A 13,916-nucleotide genomic window follows, 5' to 3' on the forward strand; every position below is an offset into this window, starting at 1 on the left:
GCTAACTGGGATTAGGTATCAGTTGGGGCCAAAAGTCAGTTACCGCTGCAGATTATGTTGCAATGTTGTGAAGTGGAGCAAGCAGAAGTGGGTCAAGCCAGCCCTTAGCTTCGAAATGGGTCTCGGCCAGCATTCTCCATTTGAGTTCATTAGTGAAATTCAAGCAGCTTATGTCAGCCAGCAACACAGTAAGTGACGTAGCAACCAGCTTTTTGCAGTCAATTGGCTTACGTTACGTGAATACGTATCGTACTGTTTAAATGTAATTGAAATGTGTACTTGCCTTAAATATTATATTATTGCATAAAAAATACGATTTAAAAATTGAATTTACTGCGAGCTGGAAAACTTCAATTTATTTATCATTTGTACGTAAGGACACTTTAGGTTAAAATTGAATTGATTAATGTGCATAAATAATTTTATTCAATCGCCGAGATGAATGGAATGTAAATGATTTGTTGAATTGGAGCTGGTGTCGTCCATGTGATGCGTGAATCGAAACTGGATGAGGATAATGAGGTAGCAAGTGGCAGCACCAGTAATCTGCAAATATATTAACTTAAATAAAATATTTAACTACTTACAATAATAGTTCACCGTAAAAATCAGTGTGCGATCCAGACGAAAAAGTCCCGCGGCTGTGAAAAGGACCTTCCGATGCGATAGTTGCAAGGACAGTCGGAATAGGCGATCTCTGAGTTCTGGATCATCGGTGATATTAAGGATCTTGTGAACTATAGCTGCCGTATAGCTGCTATGCAAAATAGTCCGACTGCTGCCCTCTACGATCAGCACGATGATCACTATATACCAGATGAGCTGCATCAGGAAAAAGGCAAAAAACTCATCGGCCTCAAAGACATCCAATCGTTTGGGATTCAGAATGGCCTCCAAAATGTAAAAGTCATCAAAGAGAATGAACAGGAAGGATATGGCTATGATTCCCAGCAGCGGATATGTGAAGTATTCCTCGATGGTCTGGCAGATGTCGCAGAGCAGGTTGTGAATGTTCGACACCTGTTTGATTGCGTATTCCGGATTGAGGCGTATTACGGAGGTAACACTGTACCGCTTCATTGGCGTGCTAATCAAATTTCGCAGGCGATGTGAGTAGCGTCTGTGATTGACAACCGAGTGCATGGGTGAGAGTTCCAAGGCGCTTAATTGCTCAATATGGGCATCCAAAATATCCTGCAGGATCTGTCAAAGATTAAATTGTTATCATAAGCTAGATTTTACACTAAATAATACGCATTTAATTGGGAATTTAACACCTCTCTGTTTATAAGCATGTGCATTGAAAAAGTATGCTACACAAATTATTCATTTCAAGTTGGCAAGTATTTTACTTGGAAGAGAGCTTGTGATTTAATCCATCGCATCTTTTTCCATACATAATGCCACTGCATGCGCAATAAAGTCCCATGACACTCACTTCGTTTAACATACTAAACCGGCTCCTGGCCAAGTCCGTGGTGCAAAGAAACTTGAAGACCATCAGGCTGATATTGATGTGCGGCAGGGCGAAGGTTGTGAAAGTCACAAATGAGGGCGATATGGTGGCACTGACCAGCAGGCTATAGCTCACACACAAGTAAATGACGTTGAACAGCAGCATGCCCAAGGATATGAGAGAGCTGGACAACAGTATCCTGCGGTAGTCCAACTTCATGCCCAGCCTCACAAATATCTCGTCCACCACTATGTTGTTCTGTATTATGCTGACCAAACGTTGTCTCTTGAACATGGCAAATCCGAAAATAGTGGACATGGCCAGGATGCCAGTCAGGCGTAGGGTTCCATCGCTGAATCTGGTGATATTGGTCTGGAAGAAGTAGCCTATTATGGAATCTCCCTCCATCACGGAGATACCAAAACACAGGACGAAGAACAGGAAGTGCACTATGCCGGCGCAGAAGGAGAACTTCGATGTTTGCACCTCCTTGCGGGGATTCAAATTCAAACGAAATGGAGCCAGGCCCAATAGCGATATGAATGTTAGTGGTCGAAGTGCCTGGAACACATTGTCCGCCTGGGAAAAGCGCTCCCACAACTTAAAGGCCATTGATAAGACCGTTTAATATGGCTTATTTAAATTTCGCTGGAGGTGGAACGTCCGCTCGACTCGCGTATTTTCCGCCAACTGACAACGGAAGTCTTCGCCGGTTGATGATGATGATTACCTTTGTGTCAACTCGAGACACGACTGATATATCATATATCAAAATCGTTAAAGCGCTGACACACACCTTCGCACTCTTAATAGACCAATATCAATAGTAGCAAATATATAATTAACCTTAGGCGAGGGGGAGGGTTACGGGTGGTCAAGGTCATTTACATACAAGTTCAACGAGTTCAACGGAATTCGTGACATATCCATTTTTTGCCAACTAAATGTTCTAGGCAATGGCTATTCATTACAATTGGCAAACAATTTACAACACCCATTTAACGACCACGCAAAGTGGCTGATAGGCCCAATTTTTTGGGGGGTACTTGCTACTAATTAGTTGATGGACAGCAAAAAAGGGTTGTTTTCGCTTGTACGATAATTTGTTTAACTTACCAACAGGTATTTACCCGAAAAACTGAACTGATATGACAAGAACAAATATATTATGACTCGAAGATTCAGTTACTTTAGCATTTTTGTGTCACAGCGTGGTTTTGATTATAATAATCTATAATTTTATTTCTAATTGTTACAATTTTTAGAACACAGAACTAGTTTCTGAAGTTTCTCATTACCAATTTAAAAGACTATCTATGTAACCGATTAAAAATTTATTTCCAATCGTTGGTTCATATTGACAGAAAACACATTTTTAGCAACAACAATAACATTTACAAAAAATACACAATCTGCTGGACGTATTCTATACCATTTCACCGGCTCCATCGACTTCCTTCGATTTCCATCCCCCATATTGTAATGACATCGATAGCACATCTAAAGCGTATGATTCGTCAAATTATTGAAGGTCTCACAGCAAGAGCTGCCATTCCCATAGCCATTGTTGGGGGAATTGGATGTGAACTGCAGCAAGATGATGAGATAAGTGGTCAAGGCCCCGCTGATCTGTTGTAAATGTGTTTCATTAGGGAAATGACGAAAATATGTAGACATGTGTAGCAACTAACCGTGAAATACAAAGTGCGGTCGATGTTGAACAGACCAGCGGCGGTGAAATTAATTTTGAGATGCATCAACTGCATGGAGAATTGCTGCAGTTTCTCCTTGACCTCAGCACTTTTGGTTTTATTGAGTAGGGAGTGCACAATGCCTCCAGTTTTCTCGCTCTTTTTGATGGCGCGATTACTTCCCTCGACAATCGAAATTATGGCGATCAGATACAGGATCATTTGACAGGAGAAAAACGTCACGAATTCCACAGTTTTGAACTTGCTTTCGCGTTTCGATTTTCCCAGCAGGGTCTCCAGAACATAGTACGCATCGAAAACGATGATCAGAAATGCTATGGATATAATGGTCAGCAGTTGGTAGGTAAAATATTTGTTGGCCGTGGCAGCGGCCTCGCAAATGAGATGATGTATCTCCATGGACTCCTGTATAATCTCCGCAGGATCCTTGGTTACAATGGTGTACATGGAAAATGAGTCCAGACATTGTAGAGAACGTTGTTTTTGAGTCACCGCCTTGAGGCTTCGGGTGTCCCATTGATGGGCTAGGTTCTTCAACACCTATAAGTAGAATCAAATAGAAAATATAAGTTGAAATATTAGAAGTGTCCAACCATCTTAACCTCGTTAAGAGCTCCCAGATATATGCGTAACTTAATCATTACATTTCCAGCCAGAAAAGAAATCGCACACACGATAAAATGTGGTGAAAAATAACTAATCATCGCTGAGATGGAAAATGTGGCCGTGTCTCTCAAACCGATCATCAGAAAACTACAGGTTATATATGCCACCATACTGCCAACCAGGATCATAACCAATCGATTCATTTTCTTATTAGCTGCAACCTGCTGCATTGCCACGCCCACGCGTGGAAACGCCTCCGTCTCAAGTCCATCGAATAGGGCCAGCAGTTTCAGCAATTCCTTCCGGTTCAGCAGCGATATAAGTAATATGGCAAATATTCCCAGCATTCCGTTGATGTTTTGCAAAGCATCTATCACATTCGAAATGTCCGTAAGGAAAAAGTTGGACATTAACGTATCCCGATTGACGGCGCCGTAGAATGAATGAATATATATGGCCATTCGTATAATGATGTTGATGTAGCCGATGTACGAGGATGTTAGTTTTCCTCTGCCTTCTGAAGATATGGTCACGTAGTATGGCACAATTCCGAGGCAAAGTGCCATGAATATAGTCAGTCGATAGCAGGTGTATACGTCGTGTGGTCGGTTGCCCGATTTCCCAACCATTCGCCTAAGGAGCCACATGGTGTATGGCTGGCTGCTCAATGAAGTCATTGTGTCCGTGGAATACGCAAAATGAAATTACAATCTCACAACGCAAATGAATTGCGAGGCTCATAAAACGACAGATAGTGTCAATAAGTTATACGAGGGATATATATTTAATTAGCTGAAGAGCTAGTGCTTTGCGAGGTTTAAAGGCTTTAGAGTGGCTTAGTGAGCTTAGCGGGGAAATTCAGACTTTAAACAAGCAAATGGTTTCTGTTGTTAAAGATTAAGTTTCACTTCAGCTTAACCCACCTGATTTAGTACAGTGAAATGTTGCCAAAGACGATGTAAAGTAGCGTTAAACAGCATAACAATGCTTAGTAGAAATATTTGGGGCACATAGAACGCCACAATTGCTGTGTAAATGGGTCGCACATCATTTCCCAACAGCATCCAGTTGGAACTAATCAAATAGCCCAATTGCACGCCATTAATGAGAAAGATCTGTAGAAGTCTCAATCGCATAATGGCGGGATAATTGAAGCATACGCCCAAGTTGAGAAAGCGATCATCTATACAGGATATACGATCCCATATACGGATCAGCAATCTAACGCGAATGCTGCTGCAGAGGAACAGTATCGACATTCCAGTCATGCCGATGAATTTTTGCAGTGAGTCTCCCATTTGAGATATTTCGGATTTGAAGAAGTAGCCAACAATACTCTGCTGTTCGATGAGAGCGGCCAAAAAGCAGTAGCTGAAGAAACTCAACTGAAGAAAGGCATTCAGATAGCCGATTTTACTTAGATGAAACTGCCTCTCACCAGCCTGACCCCTCAAACGAAAAGGGGTCAAACCGAGCAGATAGGTGTAGAAAAGCAAGGTTTGCTCGGCTCCGAAAGCATCCCGAGGATTGAATAGATCACAAAAGAAAAATGTCATTTCTTCAACGTATTTTTAAAATATTTGTAGTATGTATTAAATGCGTTGCATTGTTGCCGAAAAAGAAAGAACTCCGTCGGAGTCCAGTTCAACTTGCTTTTATAGCGCCGCCGGATACAATTCATCAGTGATTGGCTCTTAAAGTATTTATGATCCACACCTTGAACGTCGTGGCGGTTTAATATTGTCTACTTTTCGCCGTTGACAGGTCAGGTAATGTAAACCCGTCCATCAGCCACCGACAAAGTTCTCATTTAATGGTAGTTTCCAGCGTTATGAAATTATAAAGTGGGAGTTGATGTCCTCCGGTTGGCGAGTTCACGGTCACTGTTTGTGTGGGCTAATTAATTTAATTGAATCAGCTGAATGAAATTGAAAACACTGGCGTACTAAATGGAAAAATATTATGTCGTTACTATTTTAGTGTCCTCATGGGAAATACACAATTAAAGCTGCTAACTAGTTGAATAAATAGTTGATAAAAGATACGCATTTGATTGTAATGGTTTTGATTATTTATACATATATTAAGAAGGACAACCAGTCTTAAATTGTCTTCTAGAATGAGATAAAAATTGCTGGATTAATTTGTCACTCTGTGGAAAACAAAACAAAGTGTTCCAACTTTCTTTCCACCAATCTGTCCTACGGTTAAGTGTTGCCCTTGGAATAGGAAATCCCTTACCTTATTGACCATCACCAGTCGCATCTCCACCAGATAAGTGAAGCAGCTGAAGACCGCAATGGCAATGGCGATGACCGTATGCTGGATGAGGAAGGTGAAGTGCAGGGCCATGGTGGGCGCCATTTGCGAGGAGTATAGAACCGAGAAGGTGCCGCCGGTAAAGAGCACGTTTACGAGGAACATGGAGATCAGGACCATGTAGCTAAATCGCAGCACCTTGCTGTACATGATCTTCACTCCCACCGTCTGGAGTTGCACGTCCATGGTGTGAAACTTCTGGAGGCAACGCTCCAATCGATGGTTTGGTACAAAGGCCGTCAGGTAGATGACAGTAACTCCAATGAATCCACTCACTATCTGCATCAAGTCCCCGAAATAGGTGATGCGGGACCGAAAGAAGTAGCTGGCCACCGACTCGCAATTGTTATAAATCGTAAGGCTATAGGCAAAGACAAACATGGCGATGTGCATGATTCCATTGATGTAGCCGAAAATGGTTTTCTTGATGGCTCTCTTGCCGGTTTTACTATCGCAACTAATGTAAAAGGAGGTGAGTCCGTGGATGTAGGTCATATGGAACAAAGGACGCAGGCACTCGTACAGCTGTTTGGCGGTAAAAAATCGCCGAAATCTACGACGCAAGGGCTGGCATAGTCCGGGAGCCACTTCTATGTCAGGAGTATCCGTTGGATTCACCGGCTCCTTGGCCGTTTCAATGTCCATGACCGCTTCGTTTGAGCTTCAACCGGCGACTGACGCCAGGGACCGCAAATGATTTGCATTTTACCAGGAGTCGTCGGACCAGGAAATTTGTGGGTGGGTTTGGAAAAGTAAATAATTTTCCCATTTTTATATGTACCTCGGGTCTAGACAAGCTGTTGTCCGCTTAGGTTTCGACCATTAACCTATTAGCTCTAGCTGTTGCATTTTAATTAATGGCGCAACCCGCCGGGGAATTATTTCCCCAGGGCAATCCAACGATTTCCCCACGTTAAGGGAAGTTTTCCATGTCTATATCCCTATTTAGATCAATGAGTGACCAGAGACCCTCTTAAGCCAAATTAATTTCACGGCTTCCGTGAAGAGCGAGAATGAATTTATGTCAATTGTTCGAAAGGCTTTAGTATTTCACGTCCTGCGTGTAGATGAGATTTGGTTAGTTACGTTGGAATTATGGCCATTATGGATAATTATGGATATTACTCATTCGTTTTATCGGTTATGAGGGGTCATTGACATTTTCGGTTGGTTTAGGCAATGAGTAGCAGTAAGAAATATTGTTGCAAATTTATGATAAGCACAGTTCCCAGAAGCCTTGAAATGGAATCATTTCGTATTCGAAACAGCAAAGTGGGAAGAGAAATTACATTTTTGTGAATGCGAAATGGCGTCTTTGTTTTGGTCATGTTATACTTTAAAGTACTGAACGGATTGTGCATTTGTTGAAATTATTAAAAATTGAAAAATGGAATAGAATGCAGTAGTGAGCAACTGTTAAATTAATTCAAGCGCCTTGACGTAGACAACACATTTTAATCGAATGATTCACATGCTCTATAGAGAAACTTAATCCATTGCCAAGCAGACCTTGTTGGTAAAACAGTCTAGTCTAGGCTGTGTTATTTGCTGACCCCCTCCACCCAAAAAGCAAACGTAATTACTAAACATGTCTAGTGGAATCATAGCAAATAATCTAGTTTGATGGGAGTATGCGGTGTGTAACCATGGCTTTACATAAATTAATTTTCACACTTGATTTGTGGTTGAGTAATAAAAGCGATGATAGCGAGATCCCGACTACAATCCAAGTCACGCACCCCAGACGCGCTGTCTCCACCTGCTGCAGGTAAATATTTACCTGTACTTGCTGGTCGTACTGATAACCATTACCCCCACTCACCTGATTGATGATACTGAGGCGCCGCTCGAAGCTGAAGGCAATCACGCAGAACAAACAAATCGCTATGGAGACAACCGAATGTTGCAGAAAAAATGTCATACAAACGCAGAACGAAGGTGTGACATCCAGGGAGACGAGCAGCCGGAAAACTCCAACGAAATAAACACCCAGGATCAGTAGCTTGAAGATCAGTACGAGTAACGAGTACCGGAATATCCTCGAGTATTTCACGCGTACTCCAATGTTCGAGAAGTTCGTATCCAAGCTGTGTAGAATCGTCAGGGTGCCCAAAAGCTTGCAGCGTTTTAGGATTGCCGAAGTATAAATCACAGCCCCAGCTATCAAACCATTAAAGATCTGCAGACGATCACCGATTGTGGAGATTTCCGTGCGGAAGAAGTAACCCACAATGGATTCTCCCTGCCTCAGGGATGAGATGTAGCAGAATCCACAGAGGCAGATGTAAATGAAGATGTTGAAGACACCGAAACAGGACATCTTCAAGTAGGATTCCCCCATCTTTCGTCTGACCACATGAAATGGCGTCAGTCCATATAGAAACGTTAGGAAGAACAGTGGACGCAGTGCCTCGTAGACCTGAGAGGATATAAAGTATTTGCGCACCCGACGCAGGGCGGACATAGTGGCGAAATCGAACTAATGCACACCGGAAGCGGAAATGAAAACAGAGCACGGCGTATCGCACAACCGTTCGGGTGAAAGTGTCAACGCGAACTGGCTGGTGAATAGGAAAAATGGCGATTGCCACGCGACGGATGCAAACGAAGTGAGCTAAAGGATAATAAAAGGACGGGGGGTCGCGTGAAGTGGGCGAAGAGGGGATATAAAAACGAAATGCCGGCTGGCGAAAGCTCATTATCATGTTGTCTAGGACTCACAACAACAAGTGTCGGGCAATAGCAACAAGTGTTATCGTTTTCTCACTCTATCAAGCTGCCAGTGATGGCTTGGAGAAATTTTATGCACACAAACAAATAAAATGGATACAAATTATGTTAATAAAAAAGACGAAATAAGAATAAGTGAGTAATGTTTATATCTTGGGGGGTACATGGAAAGAAAATCACAACGAATTTGGCTAAATGTATTTGCTAGGACCCTATGATAGCATCATCAGCATCACAGTGTCCTTGAAAACGGATACGACTTGAGTTTAATTCTGCCGCTAGACTTTAAAGATATTCCCCCGTCAAGAGCGTGAGCATCCATGCGAGTTTGCTTCGTGACGAGCAATTCATTGTCTTCATTATCAAGAGACACTCGAGTAATCGCATATCTGGTCACACTCGGTGACTGGGTGGATATGGAAATGAAGGTGAAGGATATCGATGGGGAATCGTTCCTGGCCATTGCTTTAGCCATAAGCTGATCAGATTTCTCCACTCAGCTTGCTGCTTGGGCACAGGGGACGAGGGATTACTCTGATTGACAGGTGATATATGATGATTTGATGGCTGGTTATTCGCTGTAGATGAACTGTGTTTGTTCACTACACCGTATAGAGATGTTTTAATTGAATAGGACACATAGTAAATACTAATACTCAACCCACAAATATTGTTATCTACTCATCACTCACCTTGTGAAGGCAGGTGATTCGGCGCTGAACCGTCCTGGTCATCAGACAGAACATGCAGATGGTGATGGAAATGGCCAGGAGCTCGTAGACAAAAATGAAGGTGAGTTGCCACGAAGCGTACACCTCCATTTTGGCAAGGCAAACTAAGCCAGTTGTCAGCAGGACGGTATCCAGGAGAACTACCGCCAATATGACCAGGACCACCTGGCCCACAACCGTATTGAAATCGACAGGACTTCGCAAACGCTCTAGTTGTGTATCCACCTGCACCATATTCTTGACAGATTTCAGGAAGTGTTTTCGCAGGAGTAGCGGCAAAATAAAGGTGAACACGGCCGCTATAATGCCTCCGACGTCATGGACTCGTGTGCTTATCTGGGACACATGGTTCCTCATGAAATAGCCAATCAGACTCTCGTTGCTCAGGTTAATGTAGCTGTAGCAGTAGGCGAGCAGCAGCCAGCGCAAAATGGCATTTAGGAATCCATACCAGGACTGCTCCAACGAAGTTTCCCCCAGCGCGTTTCGCCTCACCAGAAACGGTGTGATGCCCAGAGCAAAGCCAATGGCCACCAACAAGGAAATGGAGCCATAGCAATCCCGGGCACTCAACCAGTAGCGGATTCGTCCTCGGCAGCCGCGAAAAATGTTCAATCCACAGCGGATCATTGCTCGAATCCGAATAAATTACGCTTCCTCGTCAAAATTTGAGTTGGATTCATTTCGCTGAAGTGCATAGCTTATCGCAGATTAAATTGCGGAGATATGCTAATTGCTGTTGTTGGCTGTGCAGCTATGGCAACTGGCTTAATTTGAATTTCATCAATTGTTATCTAAGGGAATCATATCGTAATCTACATTCGGTCAATTAATTACAAAGCAAATAAGTAATGTGCATAGAACCCCAGCCAACACGCTTTTGAAGAGGTGGAACATTTATATTCCGAGAATAGTGAAAGGAGAATTCTTTTCTTAGAGCTTGGAGAGTAAGCGTTTCGAAATCCTATTATAAAAACCGAGTTTAGCATAATATTTATGTTAGAATGCAGCAAGACAAAAGTCCACATTAACGAAACTGCGCATAAACAAATGCAAACAAGAGAGCGGGCCAACTAGTGCCGCCATCATCTTCATCTGCTGCCAGTAAACTCAACAATGCAAACGAGATTGCGTAATGGACCCCCCCGGCCTAATGAGCTCCCAGTTTCGAGCACTCGACTCCAACCCAACATCGTGCCACAATGAAACAAATCATGTGGCTGGCTGGCTCAGAATTTTTGTCGCACAATTTGGCTAACAACCGCCAGTCGAAACAATAACAAGAGTGTCTCCTAAGAAATTTTGCGTTTTTGTTTTTAGATTTTCTATGACAATGGCGCCGGCGTTAAATGAAATGCATCTCAACTTTTTTGTTTATTTTTCACACGTGCAACGCAATGCAACGCTAAGTATGTGCCACAAAATGATATACGAAAGTGAGAATTTGCAAGTGAAATATCTAAATCGATTTATAGTGAAAAGAAAAGGTTTCAGGCGAATTGAATTTCCGTTGGCTTTGCATTTCAAAGCAACCTGTTTAAAAATAAAGCAAATAACTTACCAATTGATATTTTTTTTTCGTTCCCGCGTTTAACCTCATAATAAAATGTAATTATTTATTCAATTTAAAGAAAACAAAGCCCAAATAAATAGTGTACGAAATTAAGTATAACAAACAAAGCTGGGTAAATGTTTTCCTTGGCCAAAACTGAACTGAACCAAACAATTATTTGAACAATTTAGATTCCAAGCGGTTTGATGCGAATTTATTTCAGGGCCAAATCCGATGAAGGCTTTCCTCAATTGACAAAAAAAAGTGAATAAAAAAATATCTATAAACCGCACATAAATAAAATAAATAATTGTTGATGGCGGAAAATGGTTTGGATAATCGGCAGCTGACCGAATCCACAAATCTACGAGCTCCGTAGAAACCTCTGACATTTTGGCCACCAAAGAGTGGCGAAATAGATGTTGCTTTTTGGCTACGAAGATGCGATGAGTTACAGAACCCAAGGTGCCGACGCCACGTGATGCGGTAAACAGTCAAAGTCAGTCACTGGGTTATGGCAAACTCATATATATATATATATATATATATGTGTCTGTATGTAAACGTGGTAACCCATCGACATCTATATTCGCCAAGACAGTAGAAGATGTTAATTAGCATCATCGCCCCAGCTCAAAGTTAATTATGTTGTGTTATTGTAATTTATCATTGTTCACGCTTTGTGCCCGCACTTCTTTTTAAACGGCAACTAATTTTTTTTTAGACTGTCCCTGAAAAAAGTTTAATTACTGTCCAGAACATTTCAATGAAATAGTTTGTTTTTTTGTCTTAAGCATCTTAATTAAAGAAAGTGAAGATTAAGCATAGTAAGCACCTGCCAAATGGCCATCTTCATTTTTCCTTTATTGTTAATTGCGCAGAAACATGAACTTTATCAGCAAAAAAAAGGTACATTTAACTTTCAAATAAATAAGCCTATTTTGTAAGGCCTAAAGTTTTTTTTTTACCAACTCGCAATGAGCCAGATAAAGAGTTTTTATGTCAATCTAATGATGACTTTCCTCTGGCAATCGCCACGCAATCCGAACGTTGCGTAACCACAAAATGTAAGCCAGAAATCTCGGCTCAAACAATGAGCCCAATTGTAATTAAAAAGTTGTCAGAGGGCGGCGGGGATCAGAGATGTCAAATGATAGATTAAGCGACCCAATTATGAGTATGTGGCATCGAGGCTGCGTGGGATTTTGCCAATTTTGTTAAGTATTTGGCAAAGGAAAGTGGAATTGCAGGCAATGGAGCACCTCAATCCCACAACAGTCGTGAGCATCAGCCGAGGGCCATAAAATATCAGCGTCTCGTGCGTTTGTATATAGATACGATATATCCATCCGTGACGCCTAAGGTCTCTCGTACTTAACTTCATGGTAAGCGGAGCTTTAACTTTTATTGTTGCTCCACCGCCAAGACCCATTTTTAATTGTTGCTCGCCTCTGGGTAACCCATTTGGAGTGGAGTGCAGATCTAATTGCAGCCGCAGCCATGGATATGCTTTTTGGATTGTGTATATATTTTGGAAACAGATTCGTGTTGTTTTTTTGGTGCGGCGGCCTTTTGCAAGTCAGCGTTCTTCAAGTTCAAGTTCGGGGCTCCATCATTATGACGATCAAAGTTTGGAGCTGTTCACACTTAATGATTTCACACATCTGCTGCTTCGACTCATTTCGAGATCGGATGTTCGGATGCATAAATCACTTAAGCAAATGCGTTCAAAGTCACAGCGAAAAACAAGAAATGCAGGCTAAGTACAGAGTTACGAGCCTCACAATACTCTTATAGGGATATTTCAAATAGCTGTAAGCTAGTCAGACTATAAAGTACATGTTCTTAAGTTCATTTATTTTGTTTTAAATGCACTTGAAAATAAATTATTTTTCAATTTTGTCTAACACTATGATGTAATTCTTTCACATTCATTAAATATGTATTTGGGTTGTATGATCATTAGTGTTTTTAATGGAACATAAAAATTACATAGCATTTTTAACAAAGACTGTTTAGAAAACTCATTTGATCTCTTCATAGCCAGTTATAGTTATTTATGGTGACAGAATCATTCCGTTTCACAACTTCACTTTGTCTAAAGATGTGTTAAAGTTGACATTTTGATATTCTTGAAAGCGTTGGCCAAACCTACATTTCTCCGTGATTTTATGGTATTAATTAATGATATCTATAATTAATTCCATTAAACTGTTGTCCGCTCAACCTCTGTTTAGAGTATACAAAAAAGATGCACCCGTATCTTGGCAAATTTGAAGCGATTTCGAATCGATTTGAAGTTGTTGGCTGGCACTCCACCGCACTTCGCAACTGCTGAAAATGCAATTAAATTTAATTTACCGAGCGACCTCACATCGGCTATATTTTCATGTTTTATGCTAAAGTATGCTCGAGATGCAATTTGAAGATGAGCTCGAGGTGCGTGAGAGGACACTTGGAGCAAATCAGAAGCTGATTCGCCTTGTAGGGGTGAACTTGAGCAGCTGCAGCATTGGAGGCTGCTTACTGGGATAAATACCAACGTTATTAGGCAATATTATTGGGTCGAGCACAATGAAAATTAATGAATTATTTTCCTATGCTCTCATTAGGCAAATCAAGAAATCACATTAATCAAATTGAGTAGGCCCACAAAGGCAGCTGAAATTCATTTTTAACAATTTAAACATATTTTAGCTTGTGTTTATTTTTCCATTTTTCGTTATCTTTGCGCTGCCCTTTTCGCTCGCTTCTTCAACACCTTTTGGCTAATGATGAGCAAATTGTGCCGGAAGCAATTTAAGCTCCAT

At 41.5% G+C, this 13,916-nt stretch overlaps 2 protein-coding genes across 6 annotated transcripts; both read right to left on the bottom strand.

The window, feature by feature from the left end:
- Positions 1 to 426: 426 nt before the first annotated feature.
- LOC117150676 (putative gustatory receptor 28a) lies at positions 427 to 2,068 on the bottom strand. Its single transcript, XM_033317681.1, has 3 exons — positions 1,439 to 2,068; positions 601 to 1,203; positions 427 to 546 (listed from the first exon to the last, which is right to left on the bottom strand). The coding sequence occupies exons 1-3, from the start codon at positions 2,066 to 2,068 to the stop codon at positions 427 to 429; spliced, it is 1,353 nt and encodes a 450-aa protein (XP_033173572.1).
- Positions 2,069 to 2,819: 751 nt separating this feature from the next.
- LOC117144657 (putative gustatory receptor 28b) lies at positions 2,820 to 10,184 on the bottom strand. Of its 5 annotated transcripts, none has more exons than XM_033309968.1 (3): positions 9,516 to 10,184; positions 3,148 to 3,708; positions 2,820 to 3,085 (listed from the first exon to the last, which is right to left on the bottom strand). In XM_033309968.1, exons 1-3 carry the CDS (start codon positions 10,182 to 10,184, stop codon positions 2,957 to 2,959), a joined length of 1,359 nt encoding a protein of 452 aa, XP_033165859.1. In that variant the 3' UTR covers positions 2,820 to 2,956. The 5 variants fall into 5 exon arrangements, with proteins under 5 accessions (XP_033165859.1, XP_033165880.1, XP_033165851.1 ...); XM_033309989.1 differs by lacking the exon at positions 9,516 to 10,184 and adding an exon at positions 7,916 to 8,630; XM_033309960.1 differs by lacking the exon at positions 9,516 to 10,184 and adding an exon at positions 6,016 to 6,748.
- Positions 10,185 to 13,916: the final 3,732 nt, after the last annotated feature.

The sequence above is a fragment of the Drosophila mauritiana genome, chromosome 2L (genome assembly GCF_004382145.1).
Source record: "Drosophila mauritiana strain mau12 chromosome 2L, ASM438214v1, whole genome shotgun sequence".
Lineage (NCBI taxonomy): Eukaryota > Metazoa > Arthropoda > Insecta > Diptera > Drosophilidae > Drosophila > Drosophila mauritiana.

What these genes read in the sequence shown, in the direction of transcription:
- LOC117144657 (XM_033309960.1), bottom strand. Translation starts at nt 6,738, where the DNA reads ATGGACATTGAAACGGCCAAGGAGCCGGTGAATCCAACGGATACTCCT. An exon ending in GACTGGTGATGGTCAATAAG is followed by an intron (nt 3,709 to 6,015) that starts GTAAGGGATTTC and finishes TTCTACTTATAG; the next exon opens with GTGTTGAAGAACCTAGCCCA. An exon ending in ACCGCACTTTGTATTTCACG is followed by an intron (nt 3,086 to 3,147) that starts GTTAGTTGCTAC and finishes CATTTACAACAG; the next exon opens with ATCAGCGGGGCCTTGACCAC.
- LOC117150676 (XM_033317681.1), bottom strand. Translation starts at nt 2,068, where the DNA reads ATGGCCTTTAAGTTGTGGGAGCGCTTTTCCCAGGCGGACAATGTGTTC. An exon ending in GGTTTAGTATGTTAAACGAA is followed by an intron (nt 1,204 to 1,438) that starts GTGAGTGTCATG and finishes AATCTTTGACAG; the next exon opens with ATCCTGCAGGATATTTTGGA. An exon ending in ATCGCACACTGATTTTTACG is followed by an intron (nt 547 to 600) that starts GTGAACTATTAT and finishes ATATATTTGCAG; the next exon opens with ATTACTGGTGCTGCCACTTG.